General features: G+C 42.0%; 2 protein-coding genes across 2 annotated transcripts; both read right to left on the bottom strand.

Annotated features, from left to right (window-relative positions):
* Positions 1 to 1,888: 1,888 nt before the first annotated feature.
* LOC135545093 (olfactory receptor 1N2-like) lies at positions 1,889 to 11,109 on the bottom strand. The gene is given in 3 exon segments (XM_064972734.1): positions 1,889 to 1,921; positions 1,924 to 2,138; positions 10,542 to 11,109. Coding segments are annotated over 3 exon segments (816 nt in total).
* A 2,362-nt stretch (positions 11,110 to 13,471) lies between these two features.
* Positions 13,472 to 14,407, bottom strand: LOC135545313 (putative gustatory receptor clone PTE01). Its single transcript, XM_064972931.1, has one exon. The coding sequence runs from the start codon at positions 14,405 to 14,407 to the stop codon at positions 13,472 to 13,474; it is 936 nt and encodes a 311-aa protein (XP_064829003.1).
* Positions 14,408 to 22,165: the final 7,758 nt, after the last annotated feature.

Raw genomic sequence — 22,165 nt, 5'->3', positions numbered from 1 at the left:
AAAATTATGAAAGACAATCACTGTAATTTTGAATTCCAAAAAGTCGATTAGAATAGCAAAGCACACTTTACTGGCTCAAACAGCCGACCAATCCGCCAACCCTTAGTAAACCCCTACAGTCGATGTCGATGTCCATGGCCCCACGGTAATCAAATTAGCAAAATAAAAAATCCCCAGGAAAATGTGTCAGCTGTCATATACATGTCGACCCAGAGCATCCCAAATGTGCTCGATGGGTGACATGTCTAGTGAGTATGCAGGCCATGGAAGAACAGGGACATTTTCAGCTTCCAGAAATGGTGTACAGATCCTTGTGGCATTGGGCCGTGCATTATCATGTTGAAACATGAGTTGGTGGTGGATGAATGGCATGACAATGGGCCTCAGGATCTCGTCACGGTATCTCTGTGCATTCAAATTGCCATCGATTAAAATGCAATTGTGTTAGTTGTCAGTAGCTTATGCCTGCCCATACCATGACCCCACCGCCACCATGGGGAACTCTGTTCACAAAGCTGATATCAGCAAACCGCTCGCACACACAATGCCATACACACTGTCTGCCATCTGCCCGGTACAGTTAAAACCGGGATTCATCCGTGAAGAGCACGCTTCTCTAGCGTGCCAGTGGCCATCGAAGGTGAGCATTTGCCCACTGAAGTCGCATACGATGCCAAACTACAGTCAGGTCAAGACCCTGGTGAGGACGACGAGCACGCAGATGAGCTTCCCTGAGATGGTTTCTGACAGTTTGTGCAGAAATTATTCAGTTGTGCAAACCCACAGTTTCATCACCTGTCCAGGTGGCTGATATCAGACGATCCCGCAGGTGAAGTAGCTGGATGTGGAGGTCCTGGGCTGCCGTGGTTACACATGGTCTGCGGTTGTGAGGCCGGCTAGACGTACTACCAAATTCTCTAAAATGATGTTAGAGGCGGCTTATGGTAGAGAAATTAACATTAATTTAACTGGTAAGAGCTCTGGTGGACATTCCTGCAGTCAGCAGGCTAATTGCATGCTCCCTTAAAACATTGTGTTGTGTAATAAAACTTCACATTTTAGAGTGTCCCTTTATTGTCCAACGCAATGGATGGATTATCTTGGCAAAGGAAAAATAATCACTAATGGGGCTATAAATACATTTGTGCCCAGAATTTGAAAGAAATAAGCTTTTGGTGAGTATGTAGGAACGTTTCTTGCATCTTTTATTTCAGCTCATGAAACATGGAACACTTTACATGTTGCGTTTTTATTTTGTTCAGTGTATGAAGCTGTTATTGAATGCATTTATATGGGCTAAAAGCAGCAAGTACAAATTCAATGATTCATCAAATCATTTTGTCATAATTTTTGATACCTTAAGGGGTCCTAAAATTCCAAATGAACAACAGACTTTCAGCTAACAGGGAAGGGCATTCAACATGTACAGTACGGCACTTACACAAAGTGTTAACTGGCTGAGAGAAATTGAAAGTAATAAGATTTTGGGAACTTTTTTGTTACGACTTCAGTGCGGCTTTTGACATCGGTCATACTGCTTGAAAAACAAATGCGTTATGACTTTACATCCCCTGCTATATTGTGGATCAAGAGTTACCTGTCTAACAGAACACAAAGGGTGTTCTTTAATGGAAGCCTCTTCAACATAAATAATTTGATTTACAAAGGAGCGTATCTTTCTTTTATTTTGGAAGGCCTTAAAAATTGTCCCTAAAGCCCATGACATGTATTATCACATTCATGTGCAGTATTTCTTCTCATTTAACTGAAGATACCCTTCGTTTGCAGATACCCAGAATCATTTGTTGAATTTCTTTAGTTTTTAGACCATAAATGAGGAGATCCAGAATGGGTGGGAACACCATAACTGATACTCAAAAAGCCCTCCTCAGAGATGGAGCTGATTGATAAAATCAATGAGCTATCAAGGCTAAAGCAGGCATTGAACTCTAAGAATAACAACACTACCAGATGTGTACCACATGTCTGACTGGCCTTGCTCCGGGCATCGGTCGACTTATTCACAAAACAGGTGAGCTGGATCAGGATATATGTACATATAACCACTATCAACGTTACATCCTGAAAGACAGCTGTTATAAACAAACCATAGCAGTTGTTTATATGTGTGTCATCACGGTGTAATGACCAAGAGCCACTGGTCAAAACACTGACTGCGGTTCTGACCAATCCGTCGTTGGTGAGGCTCATTTGTTACGACACACGTATAAACAACTACCAATCATATCAAATCAAAATCCGGTGGTACCGAGTCAATGTGGGGGTAGAGTCAAGGTCATTTGTACATGTCGGTAGTGGTAAGGGTATAGATAGATAATAAGGGTATAGATAGATAATAAACAGCGAGTAGCAGCAGTGTCAAAACAAAGGGGGTGGTGTCAATGTAACCAATCCGGGAGGCCATTTGATAAATTGTTCAGCAGTCTTATAGCTTGGGGGTAGAAGCTGTTAAGGAGCCTTTTGGACCTAGACTTGACACTCCGTTACAGCTTGCTGTGTGGTAGCAAAGAGAACAGTCTATGACTTGGGTGACTGGAGTCTTTGACAATATTTTGGGCCTTCCTCTGACAACGCCTATAGGTCCTGGATGTCAGGAAGCTTGGCCCCAACCGTTCAGGATGCTCTCGATGGTGCAGCTTTAGACCTTTTTCAGGATCAGTGTCCCCCTCCCATTGTTTGGCATTCAATGATGATAATGATATGTTGTGAGTAGGTAAACTAAGCCACGTTTTCGGGTGCTGACTTTCATAATCTTTATACTTGCCAGTTATCTGTACATTTGAAATTTGTCAGAACTATCCTTTAAAACAGCCCAATGTGAGTGAAACCAGTATGCAAATGGGAGGGGGGGGGGTTGTCGTGCCCTCTTCACAACTGTCTTGGTGTGTTTGGACCATGATAGTTCATTGGTGATTTGAAACTCTCGACCCGCTCCTCCACTACAGCCCCGTCAATGTTAATGGGGGCCTGATCGGCCCTCCTTTTCCTGTAGTCCACAATCAGCTCCCTTGTCTTGCCCACATTGAGGGAGAGGTTGTTGTCCTGGTACCACACTCCCAGGTCTCTGACCTCCTCCCTATAGTCTGTTTCATTGTTGTCGGTGATCAGGCCTACCACTGTTGTGTTGTCAGCAAACGTAATGATGGTGTTGGAGTCGTATTTGGCCACGCAGTCATGGGTGAACAGGGAGTACAGGAGGAACTAAGCATGCACCCCCGAGGGGCCCCAGTGTTGAGGATCAGCTTACAGATGTGTTGTGGGCTTTGTGGGCACTATGGTGTTGAACGCTGAGCTGTAGTCAATGAACAGCAATCTCACATAGGTGTTCCTTTGTCCAGGTGGGAAAGGGCAGTGTGGAGTGCGATTGAGATCGCATTATCTGTGGATCTGTTGGGGCGGTATGCGAATTGGTGTGGGTCTATTGTTTCAGGGATGACGGTGTTGATAGGTAGGCCAGTTGAGAACAAGTTCTCCTTTACAACTGCGACCTGGCCAAGATAAAGCAAAGCAGTGCGACAAAAACAACAACACAGAGTTGCACATAAACAAATGTACAGTCAATAATGCAATAGAAAAATCTATGTACAGTGTGAGCAAATGTAGAAGAGTAGGGAGGTAAGGCAATAAATAGGCCATAGTAGTGAAATAATTTCAATTTAGTGTTAACACTGGAGTGATAGATGAGCAGATAATGATGTGCAAGTAGAGATACTGGAGTGCAAAAGAGCAACAGGATACATAACAATATGGGGATGAGGTAGTTGGGTGTGTTATTTACAGATTGGCTGTGTACAGGTACAGGGATTGGTAAGCTGTTCTGACAGCTGATGCTTAAAGTTAGAGGGAGATATAAGACTCCAGCTTCAGTGAGTTTTGCAATTCGTTCCAGTAAGTGGCAGCAGAGAACTGGAAGGAGAGGCGGCCAAAGTAAGTGTTGGCTTTGGGGACGACCAGTGAAATATACCTGCTGGAGCGTGTACTACAAGTGGGTGTTGCTATGGTGACCAGTGAGCTGAGATAAGGCGGGGCTTTACCTAACAAAGACTTATAGATAACTTGGAGCCAGTGGGTTTGCTGACAAATATGTAGTGAGGGCCACCCAACGAGAGCATACAGGTCGCAGTGGTGGGTAGTATGGGTGACGCAGTGGTGGGGCTTTGGTGACAAAACAGATGGCACTGTGATCGACTACATCCAGTTTGCTGAGTAGAGTTCTGGAGGCTATTTTGTAAATGACATCGCCGAAGTCAAGGATAGTCAGTTTTACAAGGGTATGTTTGGCATCATGAGTGAAGGAGGCTTTGTTACGAAATAGGAAGCCGATTATAGATTTAATTTTGGATTGGAGATGCTTAATTAATGTGAGTCTGGAAGGAGAGTTTACAGTCTAACCAGTTGACAGTCTAACCTAGTTATCTGTAGTTGTCCACATATTCTAAGTCAGAACTGTCCAGAGTAGTGATGCTAGTCAGATAGGCGGGTGCGGGCAACAATCGGTTGAAGAGCATGCATTTCGTTTTTCTAGCATTTAAAAGCAGTTGGAGGCCACGGAAGGAGTGTTGTATGACATTGAAGCTCGTTTGGAGGTTAGTTACCATAGTGTCCAAAGAAAGGCCAGAGGTATACAGAATGGTGTCGTCTGCGTAGAGGTGGATCAGAGAATCACCAGCAGCAAGAGCGACATCATTGATATATACAGAGAAAAGAGTCGGCCTGAGAATTGAACCCTGTGCCACCTCCATAGAGACTGCCAGAGGTCCGGACAACAGGCCCTCCGATTTGACACCCTGAACTCTACCTGAGAAGTATTTGGTGAACCAGGCGAGGCAGTCATTTGAGAATCCAAGGATTAGTCTGCCGATAAGAATGTGGTGATTGACAGTGTCGAGAGCCTTGGCCTGGTCGATGAAGACGGCTGCACAGTACTGTCTTTTATCGATGGCGGTTATGATATCGTTTTGGACCTTGAATGTGGCTGAGGTGCACCTATCACCCGCTCGGAAACCAGTTTGCATAGCGGAGAAGGTACGATGAGATTCGAAATGGTCGGTGATCTGTTTGTTAGCTTGGCTTTCGAAGACCTTAGAAAGGCGGGGTAGGATGATTAAGGTCTTTAACAGTTTGGGTCTAGAATGTCTCCCCTTTGAAGAGGGGGATGACTGCGGCAGCTTTCCAATCTTTTGGGATCTCAGACGATACGAAAGAGAGTTTGAACTGTCTAGTAATAGGGGTTGCAACAATTTCGGTGGATAATTTTAGGAAGAGAAATTCCAGATTGTCTAGCCCAGCTGAATTGCTGGGATCCAGATTTTGCAGTTCATTCAGAACTTCATCTGTCTGGATTCGGGTGAAGAAGAAGCGGGGGGGGGGGCTTGGGCAAGGTGCAGCAGGTGGTGCTGAGCTGTTGCCCGGGATAGGGATAGCCAGGTTGATAGCATGGCCAGCCGTAGAAAAATGCTTTTGAAATGATCGTAGATTTATTTGTGGTGATAGTGTTTCCTAGCCTCAGTGCAGTGGGCAGCTGGGAGAAGGTGCTCTTATTCTCCATGAACTTTACAGTGTCCCAACACTTTTTGGAATTAGTGCTACAGGATGCAAATTTCTGTTTGAAAAAGCTAGCCTTAACTTTACTAACTGACTGAGTATATTGGGTCCTGACTTCCCTGAAAAGTTGTATATTGTGGGGGCTATTCCATGCTAATGCAGAAAGCCAGATTATAGTTTGTTGCTGGTCAAGGGCAGTCAAGTCTGGGGTGAACCCAGGGATATATCTGTTCTTCGTTCTACATTTTTTGAATGGGGCATGCTTATTTACGATTGCGAGGAAAGCACTTTTAAAGAGCAACCAGGCATCCTTTACTGACGGGATGAGGTCAATATCCTTCTAGGATACCCGGGCCAGGTCATTTAGAAAGGCCTGCTTGCTCAAGTGTTTTAGGGAGCATTTGACATTGATCAGGGTGGTCGTTTGACCGCGGACCCATTACGCACGCAGGCAATGAGGCAGTGATCACTGAGGTCCTGGTTGAAGACAGCAGAGGTGTATTTGGAGGGCAAGTTGGTCAGGATGATATCTAAGAGGGTGCCCATGGTTATGAATTTATAGTTTCCCTGGTAGATTCCTTAATAATTTGTGTGAGATTGAGAGCATCTAGCTTAGATTGTAGGGCGGCATGTGTTACGCATATCCCAGGTTAGGTCACCTAGCAGTATGAACTCTGAAGATACTGTAGATGGGGGCAGTCATTTCATATATGGTGTCCAGGGCACAGCTGTGGGCTGAAGGGGTCAATAACTAGCGGCAATGGTGAGAGACTTATTTCTGGAAAGGTGGATTTTTAAAAGTAGAGCACAGACCTTGTTTGAGCACAGACCTGGATAGTGTGATAGAACTCTGCAGACTAATTCCACCACCTTTGGCAGTTTTGTCTTGTCGGAAGATGTTATGGTTAGGGATGGAAATTTAAGTATTTTTGGTGGCCTTCCTAAGCCATAATTCAGACATGGCTAGGACATCAGGGTTGGCAGAGTGTGCTCGAGTTAAAATGCATGTTAACATGCATGAAACCAAGGCTTTTATGGTTATCCTGGGGAATGGGAGTGGTGCTGGGTGCTTCCGGGCCTGGGTTAACCTCTACATCACCAGAGAAACAGGGGAGCAGTAGGATAAGGGTACGGCTAAAGGCTATAAGAACTGGTTGTCTAGTGCTTTCGGAACAGAGAGTAAAATGAGCAGATTTCTGGGCACGGAAGAATAGATACAAGGCATAATGTACAGACAAGGGTATGATAGGATGTGAGTACAGTGGAGGTAAACTTAGGCATTGAGTGACGATGAGAGAGGATTTGTCTCGCATGTGTGGGGGTGAAACAAAAAGTCTATCTAAGACATATTGGGCAGGGCTGGTGCTCTACAGTGAAATAAGACAATAATTACTAACCAAAACAGCAATAGACAAGGCATTATGACATTAGGGAGAGGCATGTGTAGCCAAGTGATGGCAGATGGGCATCCGGCGACGGCGCAACGAAAGAGCCTGTTAAAACCACCCCGGACCGTTACGTCGACAGACCAGTCGTGATGGAACGGCGGGGCTCTGTGTCGGCAATAAAGGGTCTAATTTCACAAAAGAGGTATTGTAGCCCAAGTATTGGCTGGTCCACCTCTTTGGTTAGCCGGGAAATGGCCCTAGCTCGAGGCGAGTAATGACCAGCCTGTCAAAGCACTTCATGGCTAAAGACATGAGTGCTACGGGGCGGTAGTCATTTAGGCAGGTTACCTTCGCTTTCTTGGACAGCAGATAGCGATATACCTGTCATAAGCCATGGCAGTCAGGATAGTGAAGGAGCCAGCTCCGTACAGGTGGATGAGCAGAGCCTGGGGGTAGCATACAGGGTAGGAGATAGACCTATTCTGAGCCAGGATGCTCACCACCAGCTGAGAGAAGAAAGCTGTAGCACTCAGGACCGAGTTTGGGGAACCCTGATCTAATTCATGATAACATTTTAAAACAACTGTATTGCAATATTAACAGTGCCTCCAGAAGGTATTTACACCCATTGACTTTTTCCAAATGTTGTTGTTTTACAAGATGGGATTCAAATGGATTTAAATTTATTTTTGCCAACGTTTTACACATTTTTGTCAACAATTTACATAAAATACTCTGTAATGTCAAAGTTGAAGAAAAATGTTTTTGTTTTTTTATAATTAAAGAAAAATAAAACACTAATATATCATGATTGCGTAAGTATTCAACCCCCTGAGAAAATACATTTTGTAAACTGGGTTGTTTGAATCGTGAATGCTGATTGGCTGACAGATATGGTATATCAGATACCACTGGTATGACAAACCATTATTTTTACTGCTCTAATTACGTTGTTAATCATTTTATAATAGCGATAAGGCAGCTCAGGGGTTTGTGATATATAGCCAATACCGCAGCTAAGGGCTGTGTCCAGGCACGTGCCAATGGTATATTGGCCATATACCACACCCCCTTTGGTCTTATTGCTTTGGCACCTTTCTGGGTAAGTCTATACACACCCGGAACTTTTTTAAGTTGGTTGTTGATCATTGCTATACAGACATTTTAATGTCTTGCCATAGATTTTCAAGACGATTTAAGCCAACACTGTAACTAGGCCACTCATGAACATTCAATGTCCTCTTGGTAAGCAGCTCCAGTTTATATTTGGCCTTGTGGTTTAGGTTATTGTCCTGCTGTGCTGAAAGGTGAATTTCCCAGTGTATGTTGGAAAGCAGATTGAACCAGGTTTTCCTCTAGGATTTTGCCTGTGCTTAGCTCTAATCAGTTTATTTTTATCATGAGAAAACTCCTTAGTCTTTGCTGATGACAAGCATACCCTAAACATGATGCAGCCACCATCATGCTTGAAAATACAAAGAGTGGTACTCAGTGAAGTGTTGAATTTCCCCCATACATAACACTTTGTACTCAGGACATAAAGTTCCTTTCTTTCCAACAATTTTTGCAGTTTTATGTTAGTGCCACACATGTTCTACTGCTTGATCTCCTGTTCCTTTTTTAGAATATTAGCTCAAAAGTATTGTGGAGTTCCTGCACCTAAATATAAACAGTACCGGCACCCAAAATGAGCACCGGCACCTATTTCAGTCAAAGTCAAGCACTGGTTCTACCCCTCCCATTGTTTGGCATTCAATGATGATAGTGATATGTTGTGAGTAGGTAAACTAAGCCACGTTTTCAGGGGTGCTGACTTTCATAATCTATATATTTGCCAGTTATCTGTACAGATTTGAAATTTGTCTGAACTATCCTTTTAAAACAGCCCAATGTGAGTGAAAGCAGTATGCAAATCGGTAGACCAAGCTCTGACTGTTTAAGCTCAAAGTACTGTGGTGATTATAGATACAGCCCCGGAAGACAGGTAAACTGTGACAGAAAGACTAAAGGAAGTCCCCTTGGGTTTCCATGGTGCTGCTGTCCCGGTTGTGGAGTACAGCTGTCGCCACACATGCCCCCTAACAGTCACAACTCCTAAAGGAACAGTATACAACCACAAGGCCTTCCAAATGCCTTACTTAAAGGTCCAATGCAGCTGTTTTTATCTCAATATCAAATCATACATGGGTAACAATTAAGTACCATGTTGTGTTTGTTTTCAATTAAAATGGTCAAAAAGAAACAAAAATAGCAACGAGCAATTTCTCAATCAAGAATTTTGCAGAGTTTTCTTAGTGGGGAGGGAAAAACTGAAAATTAGCTGTTATTGGCAGAGATGTTTGAAACTATTTCTTATTGGTCTTTTACCGAATTTACTGCCTGGTGACCAAAACTCCATCACACCAAAACAGGCTGAAATGTTTTCGAACATGCCTTACACTAAAAGGGCATTACCATAATTGTCACAATTTCACATTATTAAGTGTGGAAATATATATAAAACACAGAAAATCACATTTTTGACTGCACTGGGCCTTTACGTCATTGGGACTGTGTAAACCATAAAGCTGTCTAAAGGCCTTATCTAAAATCATTGGGACTGGGTAAGATGACCAATGACACATACAGCTGTCTCATAGTCTGCTCGAGTACAATGACATAAGAGACTTGTATAGACTGATGCAGTTCATTTTCAATTTAATAATTCGTAATCACATTCACATTCCTAATGCCACTTATTGATAATATGTCATAGGGTTTCTTGGCTGATTGAACAATATAATACAGGACCAAGTGGTTCAGTCTGGGTGGCTTGGGAAATTGCTGGACTACTCATTCACATGACAGAATTTTCCACACTGAGGTCACCTTGCAATATATCAATTTATATGAAACAACTTTATGCATATATTAAGATATCCCATAAAATACATGAGTAAAACATACCTTTAAAAAGGCCACTGCCTAACATGTCCAGTTTACAAAATGCGATTGAATTGTATTCTCAAAACAAGTCAAGGAAGAAAGGTATTAAACAGATGTTAGGTATTTTACTATGACAGGGGATTGATCGGCCTACACTACATCAGCAGAGTAAGTGGATGTTGCCCCAAAACAGATTCATTTTCCATGTGATTAGCGGAGATATACGCATGAGCCCTAAGACACACAGGAAACCTGTATGTAGCTGACATATATGAAATATTCACTTGAACGCTATCTTTTTCTTCCTCACCACCATGAAAAATGCTTTTCTGATGTCCTTTGTTTTCATCCCGTATATAATGGGATTAATAATTGGTAAGAGCAGGTAGATCATCATACCACACAGTTTCTGTGTATTAGGAGGTATGTTCTGGAAGCGATATGACAGTATTACAAAGGTGGAAGTCAATTCAAAAAGAAGAAATGTCACTAGCTGAGCAACACAGGTGTTTACAGCCTTGCTCTTGGTGTCAGATTGTTGATTAATTATGCATATTACAATAATGTTAATATAGGAAAATAGCTGAATACTAATACTCATAATCTGCATAACCACTGTCATAGCCAAACCATAAATGTTGTTAGCTGTGACATCTTCTCCACATGAGAGGCGAAGTAGAGAGGGGTTGTCACAGTAGATATTTAGTATGTAAGCCTTGCACCTCTTAACTCGGGACTGAAGAGCAAACAGGGTCAATATCATGGCCATGTCCAGGCCCCAAGCAGCCGATATAATGACACATAGTGTAAAAGGTGTCATGATCGAGTGGTATTGCAGTGGTTTGCAAATGGCAAAATATCTATCAATTGACATCGCTGCAAGTACAAAAAGCACACCACCCCCGTACAGGTGGCAAAGAAAAGCTTGAAAAACACATGTAGGGTAGTACACAGAGTGAGTCTGTGTCACGATGTCTGACAACACCCTGGGTAGCATAGAGCTGATTCCTACCAGGTCATTCAGGGGGAGACTGAAGAGGATGTAAAACATGGGCTTGTGGAGAGTCTGCTGTGTGATGATCAACAGCATGATGGTCAGGTTACAGAAAACAGAGAACAGATAGAGCAGGAGACCCATGATGAACACAGGGTAGGTCATTGGGGTAGGGATGTCAAAACTGGCAATCTGCAAGTGGTAACTGAATGTCTGATTAAGAGTCTGGACCGACATAATCAAATACCTGTAAAGGAAGAAAAGCAAATCTAATGTACACATTTTAAAGTACTATTAAACTAATTGGTATGCAAATCTGACTCAATACTAGCAAAACATGTATCTTAAGCTAGTTAGCTCCAGTCTAGCTTAATGTAAGGTTCTTATTAACATATTTACTGAATTATCAGATTGGTTATATTCAGTCACTGTAGATGGTGAATTGAAATGTAATCATATTGTAGTTTATAATTGTAAACATATATTGCCTTTATCTTACTCTTACTCTGCATTAAAGCAATGTGTAAGTAAGTATACGGAATGTCATTCAGATGAGTGGTATAGCTTACCTGAGGGTTTACCTGTCTGTCACGTTTTGTCTAAGAGCAAACAATTCCCTGCTATGATGTTGCCAGTCTTTCTGAACTAGTTTGGACAGAGCTGCGGCACTAGCAGAAATATTACCCCAACTCGTTGTACAGTAGTGAGTTATTTAAAGGAAACCGATTCATGTGCTTGTAATCCCAGAGAACCACTCACACATTCTGACGTAACTCAAGACTATGTCATTGGTTGTTGGGATGATTGCATGTTGATGTATTAATTACTGTATTGAAATACATGATGATGTCATGGTGTAGTAAATTACAGTGTAGGTATAACATTGGCTATATTTTAAACGTTAACACAAATAAAATGTCAATTTCTTTCTGAATTCAGTAATGACCTATGAAAAGGCTTTATTGTAAAATCACAACATCAGCACATATTAACTACAACACTTTTAACATTGCCCAAAACTACAATGGGCTCTATTCAATCAATACCAGTGAAGTTCAGCTTTACTGTGTGATTGAAAATGAAAGGCAATGTTTTCTCTTTAGCGGAGACAGCATTCACAGTAAATGCTGCCTGCATACAGTGTGACGGCTGTATTGGAAAAGTACTTTTACATTTATATCGCAGAATCTGTTATGTTTCAGCTTTACAGATTGAATTGAGTCCAATGTAGAAAATAAATTGCACATTTAGAAAACAATAAAAGATTAAATACAAATGTTATGGGGAACAATACAAGCAAAATTACTCCTTGTGCTATACAAATCAAGGGCAAAAAATAGTATTTATACTATTTACTTTTAAGGGGCAATCTGCAGCTCAAACAATAACAAAGTGACAACTCACCACTGTTTTGGTAAACAGCCAACTTGCAGATGTTGTTATCCAAAGCCACTTATAGTCATACTGTCCTGGAAATCAAACCCACTATGCCGGTGTTACAAACACCATGCTTTACCAACTGAGCTAGAAAATGGGCTGGATAACTGTAAGCTTTCTCACATGTATAGACAGAGCTATAGATGCAAGACGTGACCATCCATGATATGAAAATGATAGTTTTAACCATGAGTGTTTGTTTACAATGGAGTGAAACAAGCGTATATGTTGGGTCCTGATGAGGGTACTACACTTGAACTAAGATAATGAGGCATTTATAATTATACTGTATTCTTCAAGAACCAATGGGTATTGTTAATTCATTTTAAAGTCCAAAAATGGATGTACCAATCCCAGATTAGACCTTAACATATATTTTTAAGTGTTCCCTCCCATATTTTTCCTTAATGTTTAACTTTGTATGTTTCCCTCTGGAAACACATGTAAATGCTTTCTGATGATGAAAATAAATAAATAAATACAAACAAAAAATACCAAGAAACCTTGAGATGTAAATAAAGATAAGGTAAAGGGAAACAACTTAAAAGCACAATCTCTAATTTCAACTACCAGTCACTTCCAGGGATTCAGGGACGCCAGTCCATGAGGTTGAAATGATAGTTTGATGAATGATTTGAAGCTATGTTATACTTTAGCAATAAGGCCAGAAGGGGTGTGGTGTATGGCCAATATATCACTGTTCTAACACACGACGCAACGCGGAGTGCCTGGATACAGCCCTTAGCCGTGGTATATTGCATTTCGCTACACCTGCAATAACATCTGCTAAACATGTTAAGTGACAGATAACATTTAATTTGATTGGAATTATACCACAAACTCCCGAGGTGCCTTGTTGCTATTATAAACTGGTTACCAATGTAATCAGAGCAGGAAGAATCAATATTTTGTTATACCCGTGGTGTACGGTTTGATATAACACAACCTTCAGCCATGGTATATCAGCATTCAGGGCTCGAACCACAACGTTTATAATGTGAAATGCTTACCAATACAAAGCACAGAAATAGTGATGAACTACCAATAGGAAGTATTACGTAACTATTCGTTTCATGTGTTCTGTGCAGAAACAATACACTGCCCCACATCTGGCTAAATTCTTACTGTAAACCACCATCATCACACCATGTTTATAATTGGTTCAGACTGATACTTTGTTGAGAAATACTTTCAGTAGGGTGATTCGTATTTCACTTGCATTCAGCCCGTATACAATTGGATTCAGAAGTGGAGATACTAGAAAGATGAGCATGCCCATAATCTTTTGCAAGTCAGCTGAGACAATCTTGAATCTGTGTGATAAAATTGTGAAGGTTCCTACAACCTCAAATATGAAGAATATGACCAACTGTGCCACACAGGTGTTCAAAGCCTTACTCTTAGCGTCAGACTTTCTTGTAACCAAGCAAGTGATCAGAATCTTCACATAGGAAAAAATCTGAATGGAGACACTTATAACCTGCATGACTGCAGTGTTAAACAGTCCTACGACATTATTCAGTGTAGTATTACCACAGGTGAGTTTAAGAAGGGAGGGGTTATCACAAAACACATTCATTATGGAGGATCTACACCGGGGAAGCTTTACCTGCAGAGAGAACAGCAGTAGGATCAAGAGGAGGTCAAGACCCCAAACCAGTAAAATAATGACCGCCACATTCCTGGGTGTCATAATAGTACTGTACCTCAACGGCTGGCAGATGGCAACATAACGATCAAAGGCCATAGCCGCAAGAATAAGGAGAACCGCGCCTCCGTACATGTGGAGCAGAAACCCCTGAATAACACAGAGGGGGTAAAAGACCGTGTTTGTCTCAGTCACAATGTCTGACAGCACCTTTGGGAGCATCGCAGTGATTCCTATCAGATCGTTGAGAGGAAGACTGAAGAGAATAAAATACATGGGTTTGTGAAGGTTCCTTTGCATGACGATGACGGACAGTAAAGTCAGGTTGCAGAATGCACAAAATGAATAGATAGCAATGCCCAGGAAAAAGATGGGATACTTTCCACCAGGTGGAATAAAAAATGGGTCCAGAGTTAACTTATAGCTGACGCTGAAGGATTCGTTCTCCATCAGAGCTCACCAGAGTGGTGCTAGAAACCTAGAGAGAACAATGTTAACAATGAGTCTAAGAACTATGTACTTGAAATTGGATAAATGTTTAATATACAATACAATGCATCACCTTCCAGGAACAGCACAGCATGAATCTTGGGAAGATGTAGGTGCCTCCAGGGTGGAGCACTGCTTTGTACCTATTGGACTTTGAAGAGTTCTTTTATTGCTGCCTTCTGACTGCTATGAGTCAGTCTTAGAATCCCATGAGATAGTGGAGCTTTGATTGCAAAATTAAAGGGATCAACTTAGCACGGGTTCAACATAAATTATAATAACTGAATGAATGAATTGAAATGAATCAGGGTTAGGGTTAAGGGCTTTACAGACAGGATGCGGCGCCATGGTTGCCCATTCATTTTCATTGTAGTGATCGGCAGTGCTCATGCACGTGATTTATACAATATTTTTTTGTATTATCCAGTAGTGAAAAAGGTGCTCAACTTTCATACTTGAGTAAAAGTAAAGATACCTTAATGGAAAATGATTAAATTAAAAGGGAAAGTCACCCAGTAAATTAGTACTTGAGTAAAAATCTAAAACTATCTGGTTAAAATGTATTTAAGTAGAGTGGGGGGAAAGTACTCAATTGTCATACTTAAGTCAAAAGTACGAGTAAATTCTATACCGCACATCAAAATCCTTTAATTAAGCAAACCAGACGGCACAACAAAAACATTTTACAGACAGACGGACAGACGGACACACTCCAACACTCAGACATCATTTACAGACAAACGGACAGACGGACAGACTCCAACACTCAGACATCATTTACAGACAGACGGACAGACGGACACACTCCAACACTCAGACATCATTTACAAACACAGTATTGGTTTTTAGTGTGTCCACCAGATCAGAAGCAGTAGGGGTGACATTGCTTTATATTGATAGGTGTGTGAATTGGGGGATGTTGCTGTCCAACCTAAGCATTCGAAATGTAACGAGTACTTTTGGGTGTCAGGGTAGTAAAAAGTACATATTTTCTTTAGAAATGTAGTGAAAAAGTTGTAAAAAATATAAATAGTAAAGTCCAGATACCCTTAAAAAAAACCTAAGTAGTACTTTAAAGTATTTTTACTTAAGTATTTTACACCACTGGTATTATCAACTATAAACTGTGAAATACAAAACACATTTCCCCTCAATGAATTTCATTAATTCATCCATTCATTAATTAATCCATCCATCCATTCATTAATTCATTTATTCATTCACTCGTTAATTGATTCATTCATTCATTACGATTACAGTAACATTTACTTTTTTACAGTACAATTCACTCAAAGTGAGAATTATACCATGACATTCAGGAGCGCCTCTACTGGGTGCACACACACACACTTTTTTATGGACCTAACAGCCAAACATATCAATAAAAAATTCAATATGGACCTAATAGTAAAGACATGTCAATAAAGCAAAAATATATATTGACCTAATATTAAAGACATGACAATTAAACAAAAATACATATTGACCTAATAGTAAAGACATGACAATTAAACAAAAATATATATTGACCTGATAGTAAAGACATGACAATTAAACAAAAATATATATTGACCTAATAGTAAAGACATGACAATTAAACAAAAATATATATTGACCTAATAGTAAAGACATGACAATTAAACAAAAATATAAATTGACCTAATAGTAAAGTCATGACAATTAAACAAAAATATATATTGACCTAATAGTAAAGACATGACAATTAAACAAAAATACATATTGACCTAATAGTAAAGACATGACAATTAAACAAAAATATATATTGACCTAATAGTAAAGACATGACAATTAAACAAAAATATATATTGACCTAATAGTAAAGACATGACAATTAAACAAAAATACATATTGACCTAATAGTAAAGACATGTCAATTAAACAAAAATATATATTGACCTAATAGTAAAGACATGTCAATTAAACAAAAATACATATTGACCTAATAGTAAAGACATGACAATTAAACAAAAATATATATTGACCTAATAGTAAAGTCATTACAATTAAACAAAAATATATATTGACCTAATAGTAAAGACATGACAATTAAACAAAAATACATATTGACCTAATAGTAAAGACATGACAATTAAACAAAAATACATATTGACCTAATAGTAAAGACATGTCAATTAAACAAAAATATATATTGACCTAATAGTAAAGACATGACAATTAAACAAAAATATATATTGACCTAATAGTAAAGACATGACAATTAAACAAAAATATATATTGACCTAATAGTAAAGACATGACAATTAAACAAAAATACATATTGACCTAATAGTAAAGACATGTCAATTAAACAAAAATACATATTGACCTAATAGTAAAGACATGACAATTAAACAAAAATATATATTGACCTAATAGTAAAGACATGTCAATTAAACAAAAATACATATTGACCTAATAGTAAAGACATGTCAATTAAACAAGAATATATATTGACCTAATAGTAAAGACATGTCAATTAAACAAAAATACATATTGACCTAATAGTAAAGACATGACAATTAAACGAAAATATATATTGGCCTAATAGTAAAGACATGACAGCAGAATACCACCCTGTATCCCACTGCTGGCTTGCTTCTAACGCTGAGCAGGGCTGGTCCTGGTCAGTCCCTGGATGGGAGACCAGATGCTGCTGGAAGTGGTGTTGGAGGGCCAGTAGGAGGCCCACTTTCCTCTGGTCTAAAAAAATATCCCAATACCCCATGACACTTATCGTAAGAGTAGGGGTGTTAACCCTGGTGTCCTGGCTAAATTCCCAACCTGGCCCTCATATCATCACGGCCACCTAATCATCCCCAGTTTACAATTGGCTCATTCATCCGCATCCTCTCCCCTGTAACTCTTCCCCAGGTTGTTGCTGTACATGAGTGTGTTCTCAGTCAACTTATATGGTAAAATAAGGGTAAAATAAAATGTAATAAATAAAAATGTATGGGCCTAATAGTAAAGATAGGTAGCCTAGTGGTTAGAGTGTTGGGCCAGTAACCACTAGGTAGCCTAGGTAGCCTAGTGGTTAGAGTGTTGGGCCAGTAACCACTAGGTAGCCGAGTGGTTAGAGCATTGGGCCAGTAACCACTAGGTAGACTAATGGTTAGAGTGTTGGTAGCCTAGTGGTTAGAGCATTGGGCCAGTAACCACTAGGTAGCCTAGTCGTTAGAGAGTTGGGCCAGTAACCACTAGGTAGCCTAGTGGTTAGAGTGTTGGGCCAGTAACCACTAGGTAGCCTAGTATCCACTAGGTAGCCTATTGGTTAGAGTGTTGGGCCAGTAACCTAGTGGTTAGAGTGTTGGGCCAGTAACCACTGGGTAGCCTAGTGGTTAGAGCATTGGGCCAGTAACCTAGTGGTTAGAGTGTTGGGCCAGTAACCACTAGGTAGCCTAGTGGTTAGAGTGTTGGGCCAGTTACCACTAGGTAGAATTGTGGTTAGAGTGTTGGGCCAGTAACCACTAGTTAGCCTAGTGCTTAGAATGTTGGGCCAGTAACCACTAGGTAGCTTAGTGGTTAGAGCGTTGGGCCAGTATCCACTAGTTAGCCTAGTGGTTAGAGTGTTGGGCCAGTAACCACTAGGTAGCCTCGTGGTTAGAGTGTTGGGCAAGTAACCACTAGGTAGCCTAGTGGTTAGAGTGTTGGGCCAGTAACCACTAGGTAGCCTAGTATCCACTAGGTAGTCTATTGGTTAGAGTGTTGGGCCAGTAACCTAGTGGTTAGAGTGTTGGGCCAGTAACCACTAGGTAGCCTAGTGGTTAGAGCGTTGGGCCAGTAACCACTAGGTAGCCTAGTGGTTAGAGCGTAGGGCCAGTAACCACTAGGTAGCCTAGTATCCACTAGGTAGCCTATTGGTTAGAGTGTTGGGCCAGTAACCTAGTGGTTAGAGTGTTGGGCCAGTAACCACTAGGTAGCCTAGTGGTTAGAGCGTTGGGCCAGTAACCACTAGGTAGCCTAGTGGTTAGAGCGTTGGGCCAGTAACCACTAGGTAGCCTAGTATCCACTAGGTAGCCTATTGGTTAGAGTGTTGGGCCAGTAACCACTAGGTAGCCTAGTGGTTAGAGCGTTGGGCCAGTAACCACTAGGTAGCCTAGTGGTTCGAGTGTTGGGCCAGTTACCACTAGGTAGAATTGTGATTAGAGTGTTGGGCCAGTAACCACTAGTTAGCCTAGTGCTTAGAATGTTGGGCCAGTAACCACTAGGTAGCTTAGTGGTTAGAGCGTTGGGCCAGTATCCACTAGGTAGCCTAGTGGTTAGAGTGTTGGGCCAGTAACCACTAGGTAGCCTCGTGGTTAGAGTGTTGGGCAAGTAAACACTAGGTAGCCTAGTGGTTAGAGCGTTGGGCCAGTAACCACTAGGTAGCCTAGTGGTTAGAGTGTTGGGCCAGTAACCACTAGGTAGCCTAGTATCCACTAGGTAGCCTATTGGTTAGAGTGTTGGGCCAGTAACCACTAGGTAGCCTAGTGGTTAGAGCGTTGGGCCAGTAACCACTAGGTAGCCTAGTGGTTAGTGCGTTGGGCCAGTAACCACTAGGTAGCCTAGTATCCACTAGGTAGCCTATTGGTTAGAGTGTTGGGCCAGTAACCACTAGGTAGCCTAGTGGTTAGAGCGTTGGGCCAGTAACCACTAGGTAGCCTAGTGGTTCGAGTGTTGGGCCAGTTACCACTAGGTAGAATTGTGGTTAGAGTGTTGGGCCAGTAACCACTAGGTAGCCTAGTGCTTAGAGTGTTGGGCTAGTAACCACTAGGTAGCTTAGTGGTTAGAGCGTTGGGCCAGTATCCACTAGGTAGCCTAGTGGTTAGAGTGTTGGGCAAGTAACCACTAGGTAGCCTAGTGGTTAGAGTGTTGGGCCAGTAACCACTAGGTAGCCTAGTGGTTAGAGTGTTGGCCAGTATCCACTAGGTAGCCTAGTGGTTAGAGTGTTGGGCCAGTAACCTAGTGGTTAGAGTGTTGGGCCAGTAACCACTAGGTAGCTTAGTGGTTAGAGCATTGGCCCAGTAACCACTAGGTAGCCTAGTGGTTAGAGCGTTGGGCCAGTAACCACTAGGTAGCCTAGTATCCACTAGGTAGCCTATTTGTTAGAGTGTTGGGCCAGTAACCTAGTGGTTAGAGTGTTGGGCCAGTAACCACTAGGTAGCCTAGTGGTTAGAGCATTGGCCCAGTAACCACTAGGTAGCCTAGTATCCACTAGGTAGCCTATTTGTTAGAGTGTTGGGCCAGTAACCTGGTGGTTAGAGTGCTGCGCCAGTAACCACTAGATAGCCTAGTGGTTAGAGCGTTGGGCCAGTAACCTGGTGGTTAGAGTGTTGGGCCAGTAACCACTAGGTAGCCTAGTGGTTAGAGCGTTGGGCCAGTAACCACTAGGTAGCCTAGTGGTTCGAGTGTTGGGCCAGTTACCACTAGGTAGAATTGTGATTAGAGTGTTGGGCCAGTAACCACTAGTTAGCCTAGTGCTTAGAATGTTGGGCCAGTAACCACTAGGTAGCTTAGTGGTTAGAGCGTTGGGCCAGTATCCACTAGGTAGCCTAGTGGTTAGAGTGTTGGGCAAGTAAACACTAGGTAGCCTAGTGGTTAGAGCGTTGGGCCAGTAACCACTAGGTAGCCTAGTGGTTAGAGTGTTGGGCCAGTATCCACTAGGTAGCCTAGTATCCACTAGGTAGCCTATTGGTTAGAGTGTTGGGCCAGTAACCACTAGGTAGCCTAGTGGTTAGAGCGTTGGGCCAGTAACCACTAGGTAGCCTAGTGGTTAGAGCGTTGGGCCAGTAACCACTAGGTAGCCTAGTATCCACTAGGTAGCCTATTGGTTAGAGTGTTGGGCCAGTAACCACTAGGTAGCCTAGTGGTTAGAGCGTTGGGCCAGTAACCACTAGGTAGCCTAGTGGTTCGAGTGTTGGGCCAGTTACCACTAGGTAGAATTGTGGTTAGAGTGTTGGGCCAGTAACCACTAGGTAGCCTAGTGCTTAGAGTGTTGGGCCAGTAACCACTAGGTAGCTTAGTGGTTAGAGCGTTGGGCCAGTATCCACTAGGTAGCCTAGTGGTTAGAGTGTTGGGCAAGTAACCACTAGGTAGCCTAGTGGTTAGAGTGTTGGGCCAGTAACCACTAGGTAGCCTAGTGGTTAGAGTGTTGGGCCAGTATCCACTAGGTAGCCTAGTGGTTAGAGTGTTGGGCCAGTAACCTAGTGGTTAGAGTGTTGGGCCAGTAACCACTAGGTAGCTTAGTGGTTAGAGCATTGGCCCAGTAACCACTAGGTAGCCTAGTGGTTAGAGCGTTGGGCCAGTAACCACTAGGTAGCCTAGTATCCACTAGGTAGCCTATTTGTTAGAGTGTTGGGCCAGTAACCTAGTGGTTAGAGTGTTGGGCCAGTAACCACTAGGTAGCCTAGTGGTTAGAGCATTGGCCCAGTAACCACTAGGTAGCCTAGTATCCACTAGGTAGCCTATTTGTTAGAGTGTTGGGCCAGTAACCTGGTGGTTAGAGTGCTGCGCCAGTAACCACTAGGTAGCCTAGTGGTTAGAGCGTTGGGCCAGTAACCTGGTGGTTAGAGTGCTGGGTCAGTAACCACTAGGTAGCCTAGTGGTTAGAGTGTTGGGCCAGTATCCACTAGGTAGCCTAGTGGTTAGAGTGTTGGGCCAGTAACCACTAGGTAGCCTAGTGGTTAGAGTGTTGAGCCAGTAACCACTAGGTAGCCTAGTGGTTAGAGTTTTGGGCCAGTAACCACTAGTTAGCCTAGTGGTTCGAGTGTTGGGCCAGTAACCTAGTGGTTAGAGTGTTGGGCCAGTAACCACTAGGTAGCCTAGTGGTTAGAGCATTGGCCCAGTAACCACTAGGTAGCCTAGTGGTTAGAGCGTTGGGCCAGTAACCACTAGGTAGCCTAGTATCCACTAGGTAGCCTATTTGTTAGAGTGTTGGGCCAGTAACCTAGTGGTTAGAGTGTTGGGCCAGTAACCACTAGGTAGCCTAGTGGTTAGAGCATTGGCCCAGTAACCACTAGGTAGCCTAGTATCCACTAGGTAGCCTATTTGTTAGAGTGTTGGGCCAGTAACCTGGTGGTTAGAGTGCTGGGTCAGTAACCACTAGGTAGCCTAGTGGTTAGAGCGTTGGGCCAGTAACCACTAGGTAGCCTAGTGGTTAGAGCATTGGCCCAGTAACCACTAGGTAGCCTAGTATCCACTAGGTAGCCTATTTGTTAGAGTGTTGGGCCAGTTACCTGGTGGTTAGAGTGCTGGGTCAGTAACCAGTAGGTAGCCTAGTGGTTAGAGTGTTGGGCCAGTAACCTGGTGGTTAGAGTGCTGCGCCAGTAACCACTAGGTAGCCTAGTGGTTAGAGCGTTGGGCCAGTAACCAAAAAGTTGCTAGATTGAATCCCAGAGCTGACAAGGTAACAATCACCTGAACAAGGCAGTTAACCCATGGTTCCTAGGCCATCATTGTAAATAAGAATTTCTTCTTAACTGACTTGTCTAGTTAAATAAAGGTTACATAAAAAAATAAAGACATGTCAATTAACATCTCTGTCAAATGATCAATATGAAGAGATACCACCCCAGTGTTTTGTTACCTGTGGGGGAGCTCATTTCTCATTCAGATGCCTTATACAATATCCAATACAGTAAGATGTAGTTTATTTTTAAATATCATTGACATCTAAAAACAAGTTATTGATATATGTTTTATAATTATAATACTCTGTTA

The sequence above is a fragment of the Oncorhynchus masou genome, chromosome 9 (genome assembly GCF_036934945.1).
Source record: "Oncorhynchus masou masou isolate Uvic2021 chromosome 9, UVic_Omas_1.1, whole genome shotgun sequence".
NCBI classification, from domain to species: Eukaryota; Metazoa; Chordata; class Actinopteri; order Salmoniformes; family Salmonidae; genus Oncorhynchus; species Oncorhynchus masou.
This window is presented reverse-complemented; position numbering and strand designations above follow the sequence as displayed.